This window comes from Cherax quadricarinatus, chromosome 13 (genome assembly GCF_038502225.1).
Source record: "Cherax quadricarinatus isolate ZL_2023a chromosome 13, ASM3850222v1, whole genome shotgun sequence".
Taxonomy (NCBI): Eukaryota; Metazoa; Arthropoda; class Malacostraca; order Decapoda; family Parastacidae; genus Cherax; species Cherax quadricarinatus.
The window spans coordinates 2,814,723-2,834,695 of record NC_091304.1 but is presented as its reverse complement, the minus strand read 5'-3'; the positions used below and the strand labels follow the sequence as shown (position 1 = coordinate 2,834,695).

The 19,973-nt window shown below is 47.0% G+C and overlaps 1 protein-coding gene across 1 annotated transcript in view; it reads right to left on the bottom strand.

Annotated features, from left to right (window-relative positions):
- Positions 1-5,520: 5,520 nt before the first annotated feature.
- LOC138852661 (uncharacterized) overlaps positions 5,521-19,973 on the bottom strand; it is a 171,110-nt gene continuing 156,657 nt past the window's right edge. The window contains exon 2 of the mRNA XM_070084753.1: positions 5,521-5,632. Within this exon, the coding sequence (XP_069940854.1) occupies positions 5,612-5,632 (21 nt within the window). The 3' untranslated portion in view covers positions 5,521-5,611. The remainder of the gene's footprint in view (positions 5,633-19,973) is intronic.

The window sequence follows — 19,973 nt, the reverse complement described above, 5'->3', positions numbered from 1 at the left end:
AACAATGAGGCTAAGAAACTTATCAGTGTTTACCCTCAAGATTTCAGCAGTGTTTGTTGAGGAAATTGTCCAGTTTGCAGCCTTGGCCAAGCTCAGGTCATGTCTCACTCCATCTCAACAAGCAGTTTTACTGCATGATGAAGAGCTTGCTGATACCTTTCCAGGTGTTAATGTAGCCCTTAGAATATATCTGAGGATGATAATCAATAGTTGTTTGGGAGAAAGGTCGTTCAGCAAACTGGTACTGATAAAGAATTATCTGAGGAGGACAATGACCCGTGAAAGACTAACTGCTGAGTGACTACTGGATGTTGAGATCAGTGTCCTCAACAAGATATAGCTTGATGAGTTACGTAAAGATTTGGCAGATGTTAAGTGTATAAAGAAAGACTTTTGGTAGATATTGTAGTGTGATCATGTATGGTTTGTTAATTCCAGTTACTTATGTTTAATTTGTAAATTTGTTGATTTGCTGCGGACTGGAAAGATCATGCAAGAAATTTATTTATCCGAGTCTAATGACTTCAAAAGTGTATTTATGTATGAATTTATGTATTGAGGGTAAATATGTATGTAAAGTGTATATATGTATGTATTTATTTTATTTAGTTTGAACACAATAATATTTTATACACAATTTAAAAAAATATTACCAAAAAAATTATCTGAAAACCAGTAATTTATATCACTACTAGAAAGTCAGTTGATTTATTTAATAAAATACACTAAACTATTTGTGAGAATTTTTTCAAAATTGTTTGATCAAATTAAAATTCAATATTTTTTTTTTATAATTTGGCAGATTAAACGATTTGTGGCTAAATTTTACAGAGAAATTACATTTTTAGATTTGTGTTATCTTAGCCAGGCAATACATACACTTCTTATTCTTGTTGTATTTTATACATTCCTTATGAAATTATTATTATACATTTTTTTTAAATAGGCATAAATTTTTTTCATCGGCACAAATTTTTTTATGAGTAGAAATTTCTCTTTTGATGTTTTCCTATCTCCTTTGATACATTTTCATCCCTGTAAAATTTTCTGTCTTTTTTCCTATAACTTCTACACCAAAGATAATAATAAACAAAGTCTAGATATCATAATTATGATAGTGTTATATAATTGTACTAAAGTGTCCTGGAAATGCACCACGATAACATAATATTTGAAGTGTTTTTTTATGATCCAGGGTAAATTAACTAAAAAATACAAAAAAAAAGGGGCGAAGAACCCTTTCTTGGTCGTTATAAGCTGTCACTCTTTTAATAAGGTTCATTTTTACATATTTTTACAAAAAAGAATCAATAAAATTGAGAAAAATAAAATCAGACGTCTTCGAAAAGTATTTATTTCGAAACTGATGTTTATCATTCATTTTAGTTCATTTCTTATTTGTAATTCAATTTAATTTCCATGATGAGGGCACCAAAACCTAAAGTGCCCCGGGCCCCCGAAGGTCTAAATCCGGCCCTGGGTACTGCAGCAGTTCTTAAGTGCAGAGCAAAGCGTTATTTACAGAGCTGTATCGAAGCAAAATGCTCCATTTAGAGAGAAACTCTGCCATAAATAATGGTATGCTTGCTCGTCTCACCCCCTCCAGGTGGCAGCTCTGGTGTCTGGTGGACTGGTGGGTCGCGTGTCTTACCTATGTTACCTCAGGGAGAGTCACACGAGAAGCTGGGTACCTGCTTCCTCCCTTAGTTAACCTCAGCTCACCTAGTTACGGCTCTAACGCTCACCCATAAAACAAATGACAGTCTCTGGCTCTCAGCTCTAACGCTCACCCATAAAACAAATGACAGTCTCTGGCTCTCAGCTCTAACGCTCACCCATAAAACAAATGACACTCTCTGGTCTCAGCTCAATCTATCCAAATAATCTCATAATACATAGACTGTGACGGGAGAGTTATTGTTGCTGTGGCGGGAGTGTTACTGTTGCTGTGGCGGGATTGTTACTGTTGCTGTGGCGGGATTGTTACTGTTGCTGTGGCGGGATTGTTACTGTTGCTGTGGCGGGATTGTTACTGTTGCTGTGGCGGGATTGTTACTGTTGCTGTGGCGGGATTGTTACTGTTGCTGTGGCGGGATTGTTACTGTTGCTGTGGCGGGATTGTTACTGTTGCTGTGGCGGGATTGTTACTGTTGCTGTGGCGGGATTGTTACTGTTGCTGTAGCCTGATTGTTACTGTTGCTGTGGCGGGATTGTTACTGTTGCTGTGGCGGGATTGTTACTGTTGCTGTGGCGGGATTGTTACTGTTGCTGTGGCGGGATTGTTACTGTTGCTGTAGCCTGATTGTTACTGTTGCTGTAGCCTGATTGTTACTGTTGCTGTGGCGGGATTGTTACTGTTGCTGTGGCGGGATTGTTACTGTTGCTGTGGCGGGATTGTTACTGTTGCTGTGGCGGGATTATTACTGTTGCTGTGGCGGGATTGTTACTGTTGCTGTGGCGGGATTGTTACTGCTTGCTGTGGCAGGGATTGTTACCTGTTGCTGTGGCGGGATTGTTACTGTTGCTGTGGCGGGATTGTTACTGTTGCTGTAGCCTGATTGTTACTGTTGCTGTGGCGGATTGTTACTGTTGCTGTGGCGGGATTGTTACTGTTGCTGTGGCGGGATTGTTACCGTTGCTGTGGCGGGATTGTTACTGTTGCTGTAGCCTCGATTGTTACCTGTTGCTGTAGCCCGATTGTTACCTGTTGCTGTGGCGGGATTGTTACCTGTTGCTGTGGCGGATTGTTACTGTTGCTGTGGCGGGATTGTTACCTGTTGCTGTGGCGGATTGTTACCTGTTGCTGTGGCGGGATTGTTACCTGTTGCTGTGGCGGGATTGTTACTGTTGCTGTGGCGGGATTGTTACTGTTGCTGTGGCGGGATTGTTACTGTTGCTGTGGCGGGATTGTTACTGTTGCTGTGGCGGGATTGTTACTGTTGCTGTAGCCTGATTGTTACTGTTGCTGTAGCCTGATTGTTACTGTTGCTGTGGCGGGATTGTTACTGTTGCTGTGGCGGGATTGTTACTGTTGCTGTGGCGGGATTGTTACTGTTGCTGTGGCGGGATTGTTACCTGTTGCTGTGGCGGGATTGTTACCTGTTGCTGTGGCGGGATTGTTACTGTTGCTGTGGCGGGATTGTTACTGTTGCTGTGGCGGGATTGTTACCGCTTGCTGTCGCCGGATTGTTACTGTTGCTGTGGCGGGATTGTTACTGTTGCTGTGGCGGGATTGTTACTGTTGCTGTAGCCTGATTGTTACTGTTGCTGTAGCCTGATTGTTACTGTTGCTGTGGCGGGATTGTTACTGTTGCTGTGGCGGGATTGTTACTGTTGCTGTGGCGGGATTGTTACTGTTGCTGTGGCGGGATTGTTACTGTTGCTGTGGCGGGATTGTTACTGTTGCTGTGGCGGGATTGTTACTGTTGCTGTGGCGGGATTGTTACTGTTGCTGTGGCGGGATTGTTACTGTTGCTGTGGCGGGATTGTTACTGTTGCTGTTATAGCAGCAGGATTCATAGAGGGAAGGAGGGATGGGGATGCGGGAGGGAAGGAGAGAAAGAGAGAGAGAGAGAGAGAGAGAGAGAGAGAGAGAGAGAGAGAGAGAGAGAGAGAGAGAGAGAGAGAGAGAGAGAGAGCACATCATTCTTTGCTCTGGGAGAAGTAATTAGACTAGCAACAGCTGCCATTAAATAGATTAAATCTCGTCCTCTGAAACCCAGTCTTGGAAGAAGAAGAAGAAGAAGAAGAAGAAGAAGAAGAAGAAGAAGAAGAAGAAGAAGATGATGATGATGATGATGATGATGATGATGATGATGATGATGATGATGATGATGAAGCAGACGAAGAAGATGAAGAAGATTTCCGGCCTCACCTCGTCATTTCCGGCCTCACCTCTCTCGTCATTTCCCTCATTTCTATCATCATTTTCATCCTCATCTCTGATTTAATTCATCAGTTTTTTTTATACCCAGAATTAAAATTTTTTGACATATTTTTTACAGTCTGAGAAACACATTAATGGGTTGACAACAGACAGCACTCGATTTTTTTTTTTTTTGAAGTGGTCAAATCACCTATTTTTTCCACCTTCAGCCCCCCCCTCTCTCTCTTTCTTTCTCTCACTGTCTCTCACTCTCTCTCTCTTTTCACTGTTTCTCTTTTCTTTTATTTTTCAATTTCGGTTTCTTAATTTATCATTTTCTTCTATCAGGTTTCTCTCCGTTCTTCCTTTATTCTCTGTCTCTCCTGACTCTCTTTCTCTGGTCAGTTTAGCTCCGTCTTCTTCACGTCATTTAGATTCGTCTTGCCCCTCCTCCTTGACGTCATGCCCCTCCTCCTTGATGTCATGCCCCTCCTCCTTGACGTCTTGTCCCTCCTCCTTGACGTCTTGCCCCTCCTCCTTGATGTCTTGCCCCTCCTCCTTGACGTCATGCCCCTCCTCCTTGATGTCTTGCCCCTCCTTGATGTCTTGTCCCTCCTCCTTGACGTCTTGCCCCTCCTCCTTGATGTCATGCCCCTCCTCCTTGACGTCATGCCCCTCCTCCTTGATGTCATGCCCCTCCTCCTTGATGTCATGCCCCTCCTCCTTGATGTCATGCCCCTCCTCCTTGACGTCTTGCCCCTCCTCCTTGACGTCTTGCTCCTCCTCCTTGATGTCTTGCCCCTCCTCCTTGATGTCTTGTCCCTCCTCCTTGACGTTTTGCCCCTCCTCCTTGACGCCATGCCCCTCCTCCTTGACGTCTTGCCCCTCCTCCTTGACGTCTTGCCCCTCCTCCTTGACGTCTTGCCCCTCCTCCTTGACGTCTCGCCCCTCCTCCTTGATGTCTTGTTCCTCCTCCTTGACGCCATGCCCCTCCTCCTTGACGCCATGCCCCTCCTCCTTGACGCCATGCCCCTCCTCCTTAATGTCATGCCCCTCCTCCTTGACGTCTTGCCCCTCCTCCTTGACGTCTTGCCCCTCCTCCTTGACGCCATGCCCCTCCTCCTGGACGCCATGCCCCTCCTCCTGGACGCCATGCCCCTCCTCCTTGATGTCATGCCCCTCCTCCTGGACGCCATGCCCCTCCTCCTTGACGCCATGCCCCTCCTCCTTGACATCTTGAGGATCTTCCTGGAGTATCTTACTGGCAGATAAAAGTATCTACTCCTCCAGGAGTCCTCTGCGTCTCCTTATCGCATTTTTTTATTCTGTTTGATAGAAACTTACCTTTAACGACCCTTCCAAGCCTTTTAAAAATATTTTTAAAACGTTCCAGACCTTTTCAGACAATTTTAAATTATTTCTAGGCATTTTTAGGTTATTTTCAAAGCCTTCCAGGACTTTTTAGACCTTTCCAGAACCTTTTAGTAACCTTCAAGATTTTGACAGAGCCTTCCAGAGTTTTTGAAACCTTTGTCAAACCCTTCCAGACCTTTTCAATCTTCCAGGTCATTCCAGACCCTTCCAGACATTTCCAATATTTTGCACATCATTTTAGACACCACTCTAATCGCACATATTTCTTCAGATATACACTATACACTTCTTTCAAACCTTCCTGTTGACTGTTACGCCACAAACACTTGGCGCTCTCCTTCCGGGTTAACATCCCCCGTCTTGCAAACTCCTTCAAGTTTGAACTCTACCTACCTGTAGGTGAGAGAGAAAAACATAGTTAAATTCTAAAAACAAACTCAAACAATATAAGTAATCAAAATTTTACAATTCAATTCAATTCAATACAAGTTTATTCTCTATAATTGTTACAATGTGAGGTTCACAGGTTTTGGGTATTGTGTGGTTTACATGTTATAAAATACTAATTACAGAGGGGGCCACTAGGACACCTAACATGGCTAGGCATTTCGAGCAGACTTAGATTAATTCTTAACATTAAATCCTTACAGATTATGGTATTAAGGCTAAGTGACTACATCATAATTTGTGAGTTTAGCAATGTGAATGCTTTTGTTTTGGCACAATAAAGAGTGTCTATATTGGAGTATCAAGAGACAAATAATTATAAAGGTGCATGAGTTAAATAATAGCTCTAGGCCTTTCGTGTTGAAAGCAACACATCATCAGGAGCTTGCAAAGTTGCAGAAATGAGTAAGAAATATAAGTACATTCGTTCAAAGGACGCTTGCTAAGACTGAGGGTAGGAGAAGAGATGGGAAGTACAGAGTGGCAGGCACACGAGTGCTGATTGCTGGACACTTTCCCTATGATATGAATAAAGAACAGTCAGCTCACAAGCAACGATAATGGGGCGGTTAACTAGCAAATTAACAAAATGATTAATCAGACTTCAGGGCAATATAAAGAACTTAACATTTTGAGTATGGATGTGACTGACACACACACACACACACACACACACACACACACACACACACACACACACACACACACACACACACACACACACACACACACACACACACACACACACACACACACACAGTGCGGAACAGGATCCTCCAAGAGAAACCACGATTGAAATACTCGGAAGAGTACAAGAGGGTGTTCCTAGACAGAGACAGAACAAAATCAGAACGACAGCAGCTGAGGGAGAGGACAAAAAAGCGAAAGGAGCTAGGAAAAGAGACAAGGAGGGAACCAGCAGAGGTCAGTCAGAGCAGGACAGAACAGCAAGGGCAAGCACACACACAACTACTCTCAGAACCATACAACCTATCACACCATCCCAACACACACTACAATCCACTACCCACAGCCTCCACCCAACACCGAGCTATAGAATCCCACAGTATGCCACCAGGTCTCCCACCCTCACAGGCCCCCAAACCACAGTGTTGGAAAGGAAACTGAAGGTATGGTACACAAACGCTGATGGAATAACAAATAAGTGGGAGGAGTGGCATGAAAGAGTCAAAGAAGCATCACCGGACATCATAGCTCTCACAGAAACCAAGCTTACAGGTATGATAACAGATGCCATCTTTCCAACGGGATACCAAATCCTGAGGAAAGACAGAGGGAACAGGGGGGTGGAGGAGTGGCGTTGCTGATCAAAAATCGCTGGAATTTTGATGAGCTGGAGAGAGGAGATAGGGAACACTTCACTCTGGAGGTCCCAAGGTGGTAATAGCAGTGATGTATAACCCACCACAGAACAGCAGGAGGCCAAGGCAAGAGTACGACGAGAGCAATAGAGTGATGGTTGACACACTGGCTAGAGTGGCCAGAAGAGCTCATGCATGCAGGGCAAAGCTCCTGATCATGGGTGACTTTAACCACAAGGAGATCGATTGGGAGAACTTGGACCCACATGGGGGCCAAGATACATGGAGGGCTAAGATGATGGAGGTGGTACTGGAGAACTTCATGTACCAACACGTAAGGGACACTACAAGAGAGAGAGGAGAGGATGAACCAGCAAGGCTGGACTTAGTATTCACCTTCAGTAGTGCAGATATCGAGGACATCACATATGAAAGACCCCTTGGGGCCAGTGACCATGTGGTTTTAAGCTTCGAATACACAGTAGAGCTACAAATGGAGGGAGAAGCAGGAAGGCCAGGACGAATGAAGCCAAACTACAAGAAAGGGGACTACACAGGAATGAGGGAACTACCTGAACGGGGTTCAGTGGGACAGAGAACTGGCAGGGAAGCCAGTTAATGAGATGATGGAATATGTAGCAACAAAATGCAAGGAGGCTGAGGAGAGGTTTGTACCCAAGGGTAACAGGATTAATGAAAAAGCCAGGATGAGCCCATGGTTTACCCAAAGGTGCAGGGAGGCAAAAACCAAGTGTGCTAGGGAATGGAAGAAATATAGAAGGCAAAGGACCCAGGAGAATAAGGAGAACAGTCGTAGAGCCAGAAACGAATATGCACAGATAAGAAGGGAGGCCCAAAGACAATATGAAAATGACATAGCAGCGAAAGCCAAATCTGACCCGAAACTGTTTGCAACAAGACTAGTCCCAGAGCTAAGAGGTATGTCCTACGAGGAGAGGTTAAGGGAAATCAACCTGACGACACTGGAGGACAGGAGAGATAGGGGGACATGATAACGACATACAAAATACTGAGAGGAATTGACAAGGTGGACAAAGACAGGATGTTCCAGAGATTGGACACAGTAACAAGGGGACACAGTTGGAAGCTGAAGACACAGATGAATCACAGGGATGTTAGGAAGTATTTCTTCAGCCACAGAGTAGTCAGTAAGTGGAATAGTTTGGGAAGGGCTTGATATGTGGAGGCAGGATCCATACATAGCTTTAAGCAGAGGTATGATAAAGCTCACGGCTCAGGGAGAGACCTAGTAGCGATCAGTGAAGAGGCGGGGCCAGGAGCTCGGACTCGACCCCCGCAACCTCAACTAGGTGAGTACAACTAGGTGAGTACACACACACGAACAAACACACACACACACACAACTCACACACACACACACACACACACACCACACACACACACACACACACACAAACACCACACACACACACACACACACACACCACACACACACACACACACACACACACACATACACACACACACATACACACACACACACACATATATATATATATATATATATATATATATATATATATATATATATATATATATATATATATATATATATAATATATATATATATATATATATATATACTGCAAAACAACCACTCTGAAAGAATAGAGAAATTCCAAGCGCTTTCGTGACTACTCACAATATCAAGGAACTATGATAGTTTATATCTAACACGCTCACACATGCTTGCTGGAAGTCCAAGCCCCTCACCCACAAAACCTCCTTTACTCCCTCCCTCCACCCTTTTTATAGAACTGAACCTAGGATAAAACCTCAGATCAAGAATGCGCTGTTTCCCCCATACATTGCGAATTTATCTGTCATGCCGAATACTCTTAAGAGATTTAACATACAAGTACCTTTTAAGAATTCATGGACTGTTAAGAGCATCTTGGTAAAGAATTCTCCTCAACAATGTGTTGGTGGTGTGTACAGAATTGGTTGTAATTGGTACAACTTATCTTATGTGGGACAGACTGGCAAACTTCTAGATGCTAGGATTACATGACACAAATATTCGATATGGACTGCCCAGGAATCAAATGTGATTTTCGACCACCTTAGATTCTGCAACAACTCGGCAAATTGGCTGGAAGCCAGAGTCGTGGTCCCTTGTTCCACTTGGCTTGAACAGAATATTATAGAATCGGAAATTATAAAACATAATAAATGTTTATTATATAAAAAAATAGTGGCAGCTCATTCAAATTAGATATGTTTATAGTTTAGGGTAATTTGAGGAGCCTAAACTGGATGTGGCATGCAAAGAATATGTTACATTTTATTTGGCTTATGTATACACTCCCATATATGCTGCCTCTCAACCAGTGAACCAAGTGCTAAGGGTTTAACAGTAAGGGTACCCATTGTTAAATCAGTACCTTGGTTCATTAACCTATCACAGGCAGGCCTGCCAAGTGCTGAGGTGATGTGGTTTCACTCGCAGTCAGCACTTGCCAGACTAGCATAGCAGCTGGTTGAGCATGGTGCTCTCTCTCTCTCTCTCTCTCTCTCTCTCTCTCTCTCTCTCTCTCTCTCTCTCTCTCTCTCTCTCTCTCTCTCTCTCTCTCTCTCTCTCTCTCTCTCTCAGGCTTTTGTCTTTGCCTTTATCACCATGTGGTACACTTATATTTCAACCCCTGTACATAGTGGTCATAAGTGTACATATCTGTATATAAACATTTGATAAAGGAAATTATAAGTTAAATATTCAGCTGAGTTTGTTTTGCTACAGCCCATTATGACCATGTCAACAGGCCATTATTACCTGTGTTCATATTATGGAAAGCTCTGTCTGGGAGCTGGAGCTAGTCTTAGTATAGTACAGACAGCCTTGCTATCACTCGGCACTGCGTGTCAGCCTTGCAATCGCTTTTGTTATTGTGTGTCAGCCTCTCTATTGTGTGTGTATCCCACAGTCGTACTGTGCATTGCTGCTTGTTGCATGTATTGCAAACAGTGTGTTACATTGGGGTTAATGCCATCTACATACGTCAGGCAGTTGGTGTTGGAATATTCTCTATTAAATCTACCCAAACTATCTCTACAGCGTTGCTGGTGAATTACTCGATGGCATAGAATATCAACGGACTCTCACTGCTGAGCAGCTCTGTGACATAATTCATACAAAGTTGAGAGCTGAAGCAACTATGGCACACCAGACTGAGGTATCTCCCACTACAGGAGCTGTCAATCGCAGATCCCCACTTAGGTTCCTTCGTAATATGGGAGGGACAACACCAGAGCAACCAGACCAGCAGTCTTGTAAAGCAGGTGCATCGGGTTTGTCTCAGGGTGAGTCCACTTCATTGGCAGTTGAGTTAACCAAACTCAATCTTGAAACAACCAGGGAGCAGCGAGCATTTGCTAGGAAGGAGTTTGATAGAGAGAAGGAGAGGAGGCAATTAAAGCAGACAGTGGATGACTCTATTGTGCAAAAGGCAATACAGCTAATTCCTTCTTTCGTTGAAGCTGAGCCTGAACAGTTTTTTGAGGCATTTGAAAACCAGGCTCGAGCGTTAACCCCAACTCTGAGAAAACGTCATTGCACTCATCAGTTCTTTTAGAAGCATTTGGAGGAGCAGTATTTTCTGTCCCTTTGCATTAAATATAAGTGCAGAGTAAATATTACACTGGATATTTGACTGTAGATGTTTCTGACAGATTTCCTATGAAAGATGCTGTGTTTTTACTGGGTAATAACATTATTAATTCCACCAAGTGTCCAGAGTCTATAATGTTTAATCCTTTTTCGATGTTGGCAAAATCCCAAGGGATATCTGTTGAGAATGATGACACATCCTTGGACGACTCTGATCTAGGACTCGAAAATTTGTTTTATGAGGAAAACTGGTCAGGGCCTCGTAAATTTAGTGAACACACCCAGATCAAGCCTTCTTATTCCAGGGTTGCAGGATTGCCAGATATCTCTGTCCCCATGCCTGAGGGACCGTCCTTTCGGAAAGAACAGTGAAAAGACCCTTCCTTAAATTTCGCTTTTCAGGCAGCCGTGGGTGAATCCCCCTCAGATCACCCAGTCAAATATAAAATTAAAAATTACTTCTTAATCTGCACAGAGACAAGTAAGGAGGTAGAGGGAAGGCAAAAGACAGATTGACTGGTAGTTCCTAAAAAGTTTCAACCATAGATATTAAATATAGCTCACAATTCTTCGTTAGGAGGACACTTAGGAATTGGCAAAACCTTGTATAGAATACTAAAAGAGTTTTACTGGCCATAGACAAGGCAAGATGTGAAAAATCACATCCACTGTTGGAAGGAATGTCAGCAAGTAGGAAAACCTGGACACTCCATTAAACCTGCACCACTCTATCCCATACCCTCGGATGGAGGACCTTCTGCAGAGTTAATCATTGATTGTGTAGGTCCATTACCTAAGTCCAAATCTGGGAACCAGTACTTATTCACTATTATGGACAAAGTTACTAGGTATCCAGAAGCAGTCCCAATGTGCAGTATCAACACCAAAGCCATTCTTAAAGCCCTACTAAATCCATCTCCTGCTTTGGCATTCCTAAGTCTGTTCAGAGTGACCAAGGTGCTAATTTTACTGCCAAAGCGTTTAGGGAAACATTAACTAGGCTAGGAATAATTCGAAAATTATCCACTGCCTATCATCCTCAGTCCCAAGGTGCCTTGGAAAGATTTCATCAGACAGTAAAATCCATGATGAGAACTTATTGCATGCATTTTCCTTCAGGCTGGGATGAATCACTTCCTCCGTTGCTGTTCGCAGTGAGAGAAACTGTGCAGGAGTCCACAGGGTACAGATCGTCTGAGCTGATCTTTGGGCACAACGTACGAGGTCCTCTTCAAGTGCTCAAGGAAGGATGGATGGGAGAAGATGCCTGCATAACACTTAATAACCCTTCTTCAAGGTTGTAGGTGGCACGTCAATTGGCTAAAGCTAACTTGAAAACAGCTCAAAACACTATAAAACAGAGGTATGACAGAAACTCAGAGTTTTGCTCCTTCAATCCAGGAGACAAGCTGCTGGAGCAGGAATCTATACCTGGTCACACCTTAAAAAGCTAGATTTATGGGGCCTATGCAGATTGTAAGTAAACTATCCGATGTAAATTTTGTGGTACCTCCCCTTGATAAGTCCTAAAGGAGTAAAACATACCATATATACAGAGAAAGATCGCAGTCAGCAGGACTCGATACTGCTTACTTAGGTGGGCAGATTCCCAGGCAGCGCTCTAGTCTACTCGGCCATCACAAATGCCACATAAGCTGGGCAGCCTGGTTCACAAATCATGTTTCTTTCCCAGCCCGGGCACGTCAGTGAGCCTCAAGCATGGATTCAAGTTATTTCAATCTCCTCCTGTATGTTCTGACCTCTCAAGCTACTTTTATATCAATGCACCAGAGGACTCTGTCCTCCGGTAAATTTCTGGAAACCAGAATAGGCCAACATAAATGCTCAGTCATGACAGGGCAGGAGTTGAATGCTATCTTTAACCATGTTAGTTCATGTAATCACCCACCGGAATGGCATGCTGCCCAGATTATAGTACCCAACAGTTCTGTCATGGAAAGAAACTTGAGTCTTCTCTCTTGAAACATGAAAGAAATACAGTATATAACTCAAACTATTGGTTATACAAGCTCGGTAGCTATTTAGTAGAGTCTGTTGTACACAATCTTAAACAACATTCCTATAAAAAATCACAGGATTGCTCATTATGCCAGGTGGGTTGGTGGATTGGTGACACCTGACCAATGTCTACGCACCAAAACTTCATAACACGTCAGTAGTGAATGGTTTTATAACGCATTTAGCTGCTACTGTACCATACAGCGATCACTCGATGGCCGGGTGGTCTAGAGCGCTGCCTGGGGATCTGTCCGCCCCAGAAAGCAGTATCGAGCCCTGCTGAAAACCCATGACACTCTAACCCGCAGGATCACACAATCCTACAAGAACGAGGCACCCAGCCAAGCTAGGTGTGTTACCCTTGGTCCGAGGACATACGGTGGTGTGGGTAGTGTGGGTTTTCTCTCACCATGAGGCGGGCCAAATCAGCGTGGGTTCGAATCCTTGGCTAGTCGCAGTGCTGTTAGTGATATATATATATATATATATATATATATATATATATATAGGTCTTTGTGGCATTTATGGATTTGGAAAAGGCGTATGACAGGGTGGATAGGGGGGCAATGTGGCAGATGTTGCAAGTGTATGGTGTAGGAGGTAGGTTACTGAAAGCAGTGAAGAGTTTTTACGAGGATAGTGAGGCTCAAGTTAGAGTATGTAGGAAAGAGGGAAATTTTTTCCCAGTAAAAGTAGGCCTTAGACAAGGATGTGTGATGTCACCGTGGTTGTTTAATATATTTATAGATGGGGTTGTAAGAGAAGTAAATGCGAGGGTCTTGGCAAGAGGCGTGGAGTTAAAAGATAAAGAATCACACACAAAGTGGGAGTTGTCACAGCTGCTCTTTGCTGATGACACTGTGCTCTTGGGAGATTCTGAAGAGAAGTTGCAGAGATTGGTGGATGAATTTGGTAGGGTGTGCAAAAGAAGAAAATTAAAGGTGAATACAGGAAAGAGTAAGGTTATGAGGATAACAAAAAGATTAGGTGATGAAAGATTGAATATCAGATTGGAGGGAGAGAGTATGGAGGAGGTGAACGTATTCAGATATTTGGGAGTGGACGTGTCAGCGGATGGGTCTATGAAAGATGAGGTGAATCATAGAATTGATGAGGGAAAAAGAGTGAGTGGTGCACTTAGGAGTCTGTGGAGACAAAGAACTTTGTCCTTGGAGGCAAAGAGGGGAATGTATGAGAGTATAGTTTTACCAACGCTCTTATATGGGTGTGAAGCGTGGGTGATGAATGTTGCAGCGAGGAGAAGGCTGGAGGCAGTGGAGATGTCATGTCTGAGGGCAATGTGTGGTGTGAATATAATGCAGAGAATTCGTAGTTTGGAAGTTAGGAGGAGGTGCGGGATTACCAAAACTGTTGTCCAGAGGGCTGAGGAAGGGTTGTTGAGGTGGTTCGGACATGTAGAGAGAATGGAGCGAAACAGAATGACTTCAAGAGTGTATCAGTCTGTAGTGGAAGGAAGGCGGGGTAGGGGTCGGCCTAGGAAGGGTTGGAGGGAGGGGGTAAAGGAGGTTTTGTGTGCGAGGGGCTTGGACTTCCAGCAGGCATGCTTGAGCGTGTTTGATAGGAGTGAATGGAGACAAATGGTTTTTAATACTTGACGTGCTGTTGGAGTGTGAGCAAAGTAACATTTATGAAGGGATTCAGGGAAACCGGCAGGCCGGACTTGAGTCCTGGAGATGGGAAGTACAGTGCCTGCACTCTGAAGGAGGGGTGTTAATGTTGCAGTTTAAAAACTGTAGTGTAAAGCACCCTTCTGGCAAGACAGTGATGGAGTGAATGATGGTGAAAGTTTTTCTTTTTCGGGCCACCCTGCCTTGGTGGGAATCGGCCGGTGTGATAATAAAAAAAATAAAAAAATATATATATATATATATATATATATATATATATATATATTCTCGCTTCCTTTTACCTATCTACTTTGCCCTATCTTCCCTACCTCCTCTTCTTCCTCCTCTTCCTCGTCATTCCCCTGGTCAATAAGAGTCAGGGATCACCTAGCAGGTGAGGTGGGCGTCTCAGGTGCTGCTGGTCAGGTGATGTCTTGGTCACAGGTGAGTTATTGATTTACCCTCAGGTGAGAGCAACTTCCCCCTTCCCATCTTAGGGGGGAGGGGAAGACTGAGAGCAGCTTAGAGGAAAAGAAAGATAGATAGATAGATAGATAGATAGATAGATAGAGAGAGAGAGAGAGAGAGAGAGAGAGAGAGAGAGAGAGAGAGAGAGAGAGAGAGAGAGAGAGAGAGAGACAGTCTATATTTCCCCTCTTGTTTGTCTATTCTTCTATATTTTCTTCTTTGCTTCTTCTTCAAATTATTCTTCGTGCGCTAAATCCGTAGGGGTCATACTGCTCCTGGAGCAATGGGTGGTAAAATGTTCGATTCGAGGAATGGAAGAGTAGCTACAACTCCTTGAATCAAGAGCCCTTTGCCAGCATCAAGGCATCCCTTCGACGTGCTAAGAATCTTCCAGGTCCATCTTCCTGGTATTCTTGCTCTTCCTTCCAGTCTTAGTATCTGAATCTTCCAGGTTTTAATTCTTCCTTACAGTATTTGTGTCTGAATCTTCCAGGTCCATCTTCCTGGTATTCTTGCTCTTCCTTCCAGTCTTAGTATCTGAATCTTCCAGGTTTTAATTCTTCCTTACAGTATTTGTGTCTGAATCTTCCAGGTCCATCTTCCTGGCATTCTTGCTCTTCCTTCCAGTATTTAAAATTGATTCTTCCAGGCACATCTTCCAGGTTTTATTGACTCTTCCTTCAAGAGTTTTTTTCACATTTGTCTAGTTTACTAAATTCTTTCGTAAATCCTTACAGGCTTCAATTTCCGGCGACCCACCCACCCCTGGGCAACCCACTCACCCAGGGGTCACCTACCCCTGGGCCACCTACTCTCCCCTGAGCCACCCACCCCTGGGCCACCTACTCTCACCTGGGCCACCCACCCCTGGGGCACCCACCCTCCCGAGGGCCACCCACCCCAGGGACACCCACCCACCCTCCCTTGGGCCACCCACCCCTGGGCCACCTTCCCCTGGGCCAGTTTTATTTCAAATTCTTTGCACTTCTTGAACTTTTTTAAATCAAGTTCCAGATCTTTTTAAAACTTACCCAGCAGTTTCCAGGTGCCTTAACCTACAATTTGACCTTAGTCTGACCCCAGCCTGACCCCAGCCTGACCTCAGCCTGACCCCAGCCTGACCCCAGCCTGACCCCAGCCTGACCTCAGCCTGACCCCAGTCTGACCTCAGCCTGACCTCAGCCTGACCTCAGCCTGACCCCAGCCTGACCCCAGCCTGACCTCAGCCTGACCCCAGCCTGACCTCAGCCTGACCCCCAGCCTGACCCCAGCCTGACCTCAGCCTGACCCCAGCCTGACCCCAGCCTGACCCCAGCCTGACCTCAGCCTGACCTCAGCCTGACCTCAGCCTGACCTCAGCCTGACCCCAGTCTGACCTCAGCCTGACCTCAGCCTGACCTCAGCCTGACCCCAGCCTGACCCCAGCCTGACCCCAGCCTGACCTCAGCCTGACCCCAGCCTGACCTCAGCCTGACCCCCAGCCTGACCCCAGCCTGACCTCAGCCTGACCCCAGCCTGACCCCAGCCTGACTCCAGCCTGACCTCAGCCTGACCTCAGCCTGACCTCAGCCTGACCTCAGCCTGACCCCAGCCTGACCCCAGCCTGACCCCAGCCTGACCTCAGCCTGACCCCAGCCTGACCCCAGCCTGACCCCAGCCTGACCTCAGCCTGACCCCAGTCTGACCTCAGCCTGACCTCAGCCTGACCTCAGCCTGACCCCAGCCTGACCCCAGCCTGACCCCAGCCTGACCTCAACCTGACCCCAGCCTGACCTCAGCCTGACCCCCAGCCTGACCCCAGCCTGACCTCAGCCTGACCCCAGCCTGACCCCAGCCTGACACCACCATGAATCCAACGTGACCTCGACTCAAACATAGCCCCATCCTGACCCCTCAAACCTATCTCTAAAACTAACCCCATCCTGACCCCTCAAACCTATCTCTAAAACTAACCCCAACCTGACCCTTCCCCCCCCCGCCGCCTTCCCCAATCTTCCCCCCAACAGGTTCCACTAACTCCCACAGTGGTTCACCCTCCCCCCCCACACCCACACACACGACCCGCAAGCTCGCATCAACAAGCGTCTCCAACCCCACACCAAGCCTTCTGAAAGGCAATCCAGTCCTCCACTAACATACCTTTAGAATTCCCTCCTCGCTGCAAGAGCATTCGATCCTTTACGAAATTCTCAATTCTCTTGTTATTTCAGATAAGAACCTCTCTATATACGCTCAAACAGAACAAGCAGACAGAACCATTCCAGGTTCAGTAACAAAACTTACAAATGTGTTTAAACTTATGTACACTTTCCTCAGGCACTTTAAAATATCTCCCACTGACTGTACACTTTCTTGTGCACTTATCTCTAAAAGAAGTGAACTTCTTATCTGGTTATTTATATAATCAAGATAACAAGTTTAACACACCCTCTCCCACTCACCCACACCCTCTCCCACTCACCCACACCATGTCCCACTCACCCACACCCTCTTCCACTCACCCACACCCTCTCCCACTCACCCACACCCTCTCCCACTCACCCACACCCTCTCCCACTCACCCACACCCTGTCCCACTCACCCTCACCCTGTCCCACTCACCCACACCCTCTTCCACTCACCCACACCCTCTCCCACTCACCCACACCCTCTCCCACTCACCCACACCCTCTCCCACTCACCCACACCCTCTCCCACTCACCCACACCCTCTCCCACTCACCCACACCCTCTCCCACTCACCCACACCCTCTCCCACTCACCCACACCCTGTCCCACTCACCCACACCCTCTCCCACTCACCCACACCCTCTTCCACTCACCCACACCCTCTCCCACTCACGCACACCCTGTCCCACTCACCCACACTCTGTCCCACTCACCCACACCATGTCACACTCACCCACACCCTCTCCCACTCACGCACACCCTGTCCCACTCACCCACACTCTGTCCCACTCACCCACACCCTGTCCCACTCCCACGCACCCTGTCCCACTCACACACACCCTGTCCCACTCATCCACGCCCTGTCCCACTCACCCACACCCTGTCCCACTCACCCACGCCCTCTCCCAATCCCACACACCCTGTCCCACTCACACACACCCTGTCCCACTCACCCACACCCTGTCCCACTCACCCACACCCTGTCCCATTCACCCACACCCTGTCCCACTCACCCTCACCCTGTCCCACTCACCCACACCCTGTCCCACTCACACACACCCTGTCCCACTCACCCACACCCTGTCCCACTCACCCACACCCTGTCCCACTCACACACACCCTCTCCCACTCACCCACACCCTCTCCCACTTACCCACTCCCTATCCCTCTCACACACACCCTTTCCCACTCACCCACACCCTGTCCCACTCACCCACACCCTGTCCCACTCACCCACACCATGTCCCACTCACCCACACCCTCTTCCACTCACCCACACCCTCTCCAACTCACCCACACCCTCTCTCACTCACCCACACCCTCTTCCACTCACCCACACCCTCTCCCACTCACCCACACCCTGTCCCACTCCCACGCACCCTGTCCCACTCACACACACCCTGTCCCACTCACCCACGCCCTGTCCCACTCACCCACACCCTGTCCCACTCACCCACGCCCTCTCCCACTCCCACACACCCTGTCCCACTCGCACACACCCTGTCCCACTCACCCACACCCTGTCCCACTCACCCACACCCTGTCCCACTCACCCACACCCTGTCCCACTCACCCTCACCCTGTCCCACTCACCCACACCCTGTCCCACTCACCCACACCCTGTCCCACTCACCCACACCCTGTCCCACTCACCCACACCCTGTCCCACTCACCCACACCCTCTCCCACTCACCCACACCCTCTCCCACTTACCCACTCCCTGTCCCTCTCACACACACCCTTTCCCACTCACCCACACCCTGTCCCACTCACCCACACCCTCTCCCACTCACCCACACCCTCTCCCACTCACCCACACCCTGTCCCACTCACCCTCACCCTGTCCCACTCACCCACACCCTCTTCCACTCACCCACACCCTCTCCCACTCACCCACACCCTCTCCCACTCACCCACACCCTGTCCCACTCACCCTCACCCTGTCCCACTCACCCACACCCTCTTCCACTCACCCACACCCTGTCCCACTCCCACACACCCTGTCCCACTCACACACACCCTGTCCCACTCACCCACGTCCTGTCCCACTCAGCCAGACCCTGTCCCACTCACCCACGCCCTGTCCCACTCCCACACACCCTGTCCCACTCACACACACCCTGTCCCACTCACCCACACCCTGTCCCACTCACCCACACCCTGTCCCACTCACCCACACCCTGTCCCACTCACCCTCACCCTGTCCCACTCACCCACACCCTGTCCCACTCACCCTCACCCTGTTCCACTCACCCACACCCTCTCCCACTCACCCACACCCTGTCCCACTTACACACACCCTCTCCCACTCACCCACACCCTCTCCCACTTACCCACACCCTGTCCCTCTCACACACACCCTTTCCCACTCACCTACACTCTCTCCCACTCACCCACACCCTCTCCCACTCACACACACACCCTCTCCCACTCAAGTATGCATTCTCCCACTGACCCACACCTTCTCCCATTCACCCACATCCTCTCCCATTCACACACACTCTCTCACTCAAGTACACCCTATCCCACTCACCTACACCTTCTCCCTCTCATCCACGCCCTCTCCCACTTACCCACACACTCTCCATCTCAACCACACCCTCTTCGTCTCAACCACACCCTCTCCCAATCACACACATCTTTGTCGTAGGGGTTCGATAATGGAGTTGGAGTAATAACACACACACAGGATGTCTTGGTAGTATATATTAAGATACAGGGAATGACAGAGTCTGACCTGTCCTCAATATTTCCCGCTTTGAACTGAGGTGACCCAGCGCCCAGAGGCACAGCATTCAGTAAGATGGTGACATCACAAGCAGTGACTAACTAACGGTTTGTAATGGTTACTAGGTATGAGGCACAGTACTGACACATACTAACTCTTTTGATAACTTATACTACTTATAGCTCAGCGACGCTAACGTATGGCATCCTAACATACAGGTAATACAAACTAGAGGCTACGGGTGTACAGCTCTGACTGATTCTGTACAGTGTTAAGGTACACAACAGTTGAACATTATAACTATACAT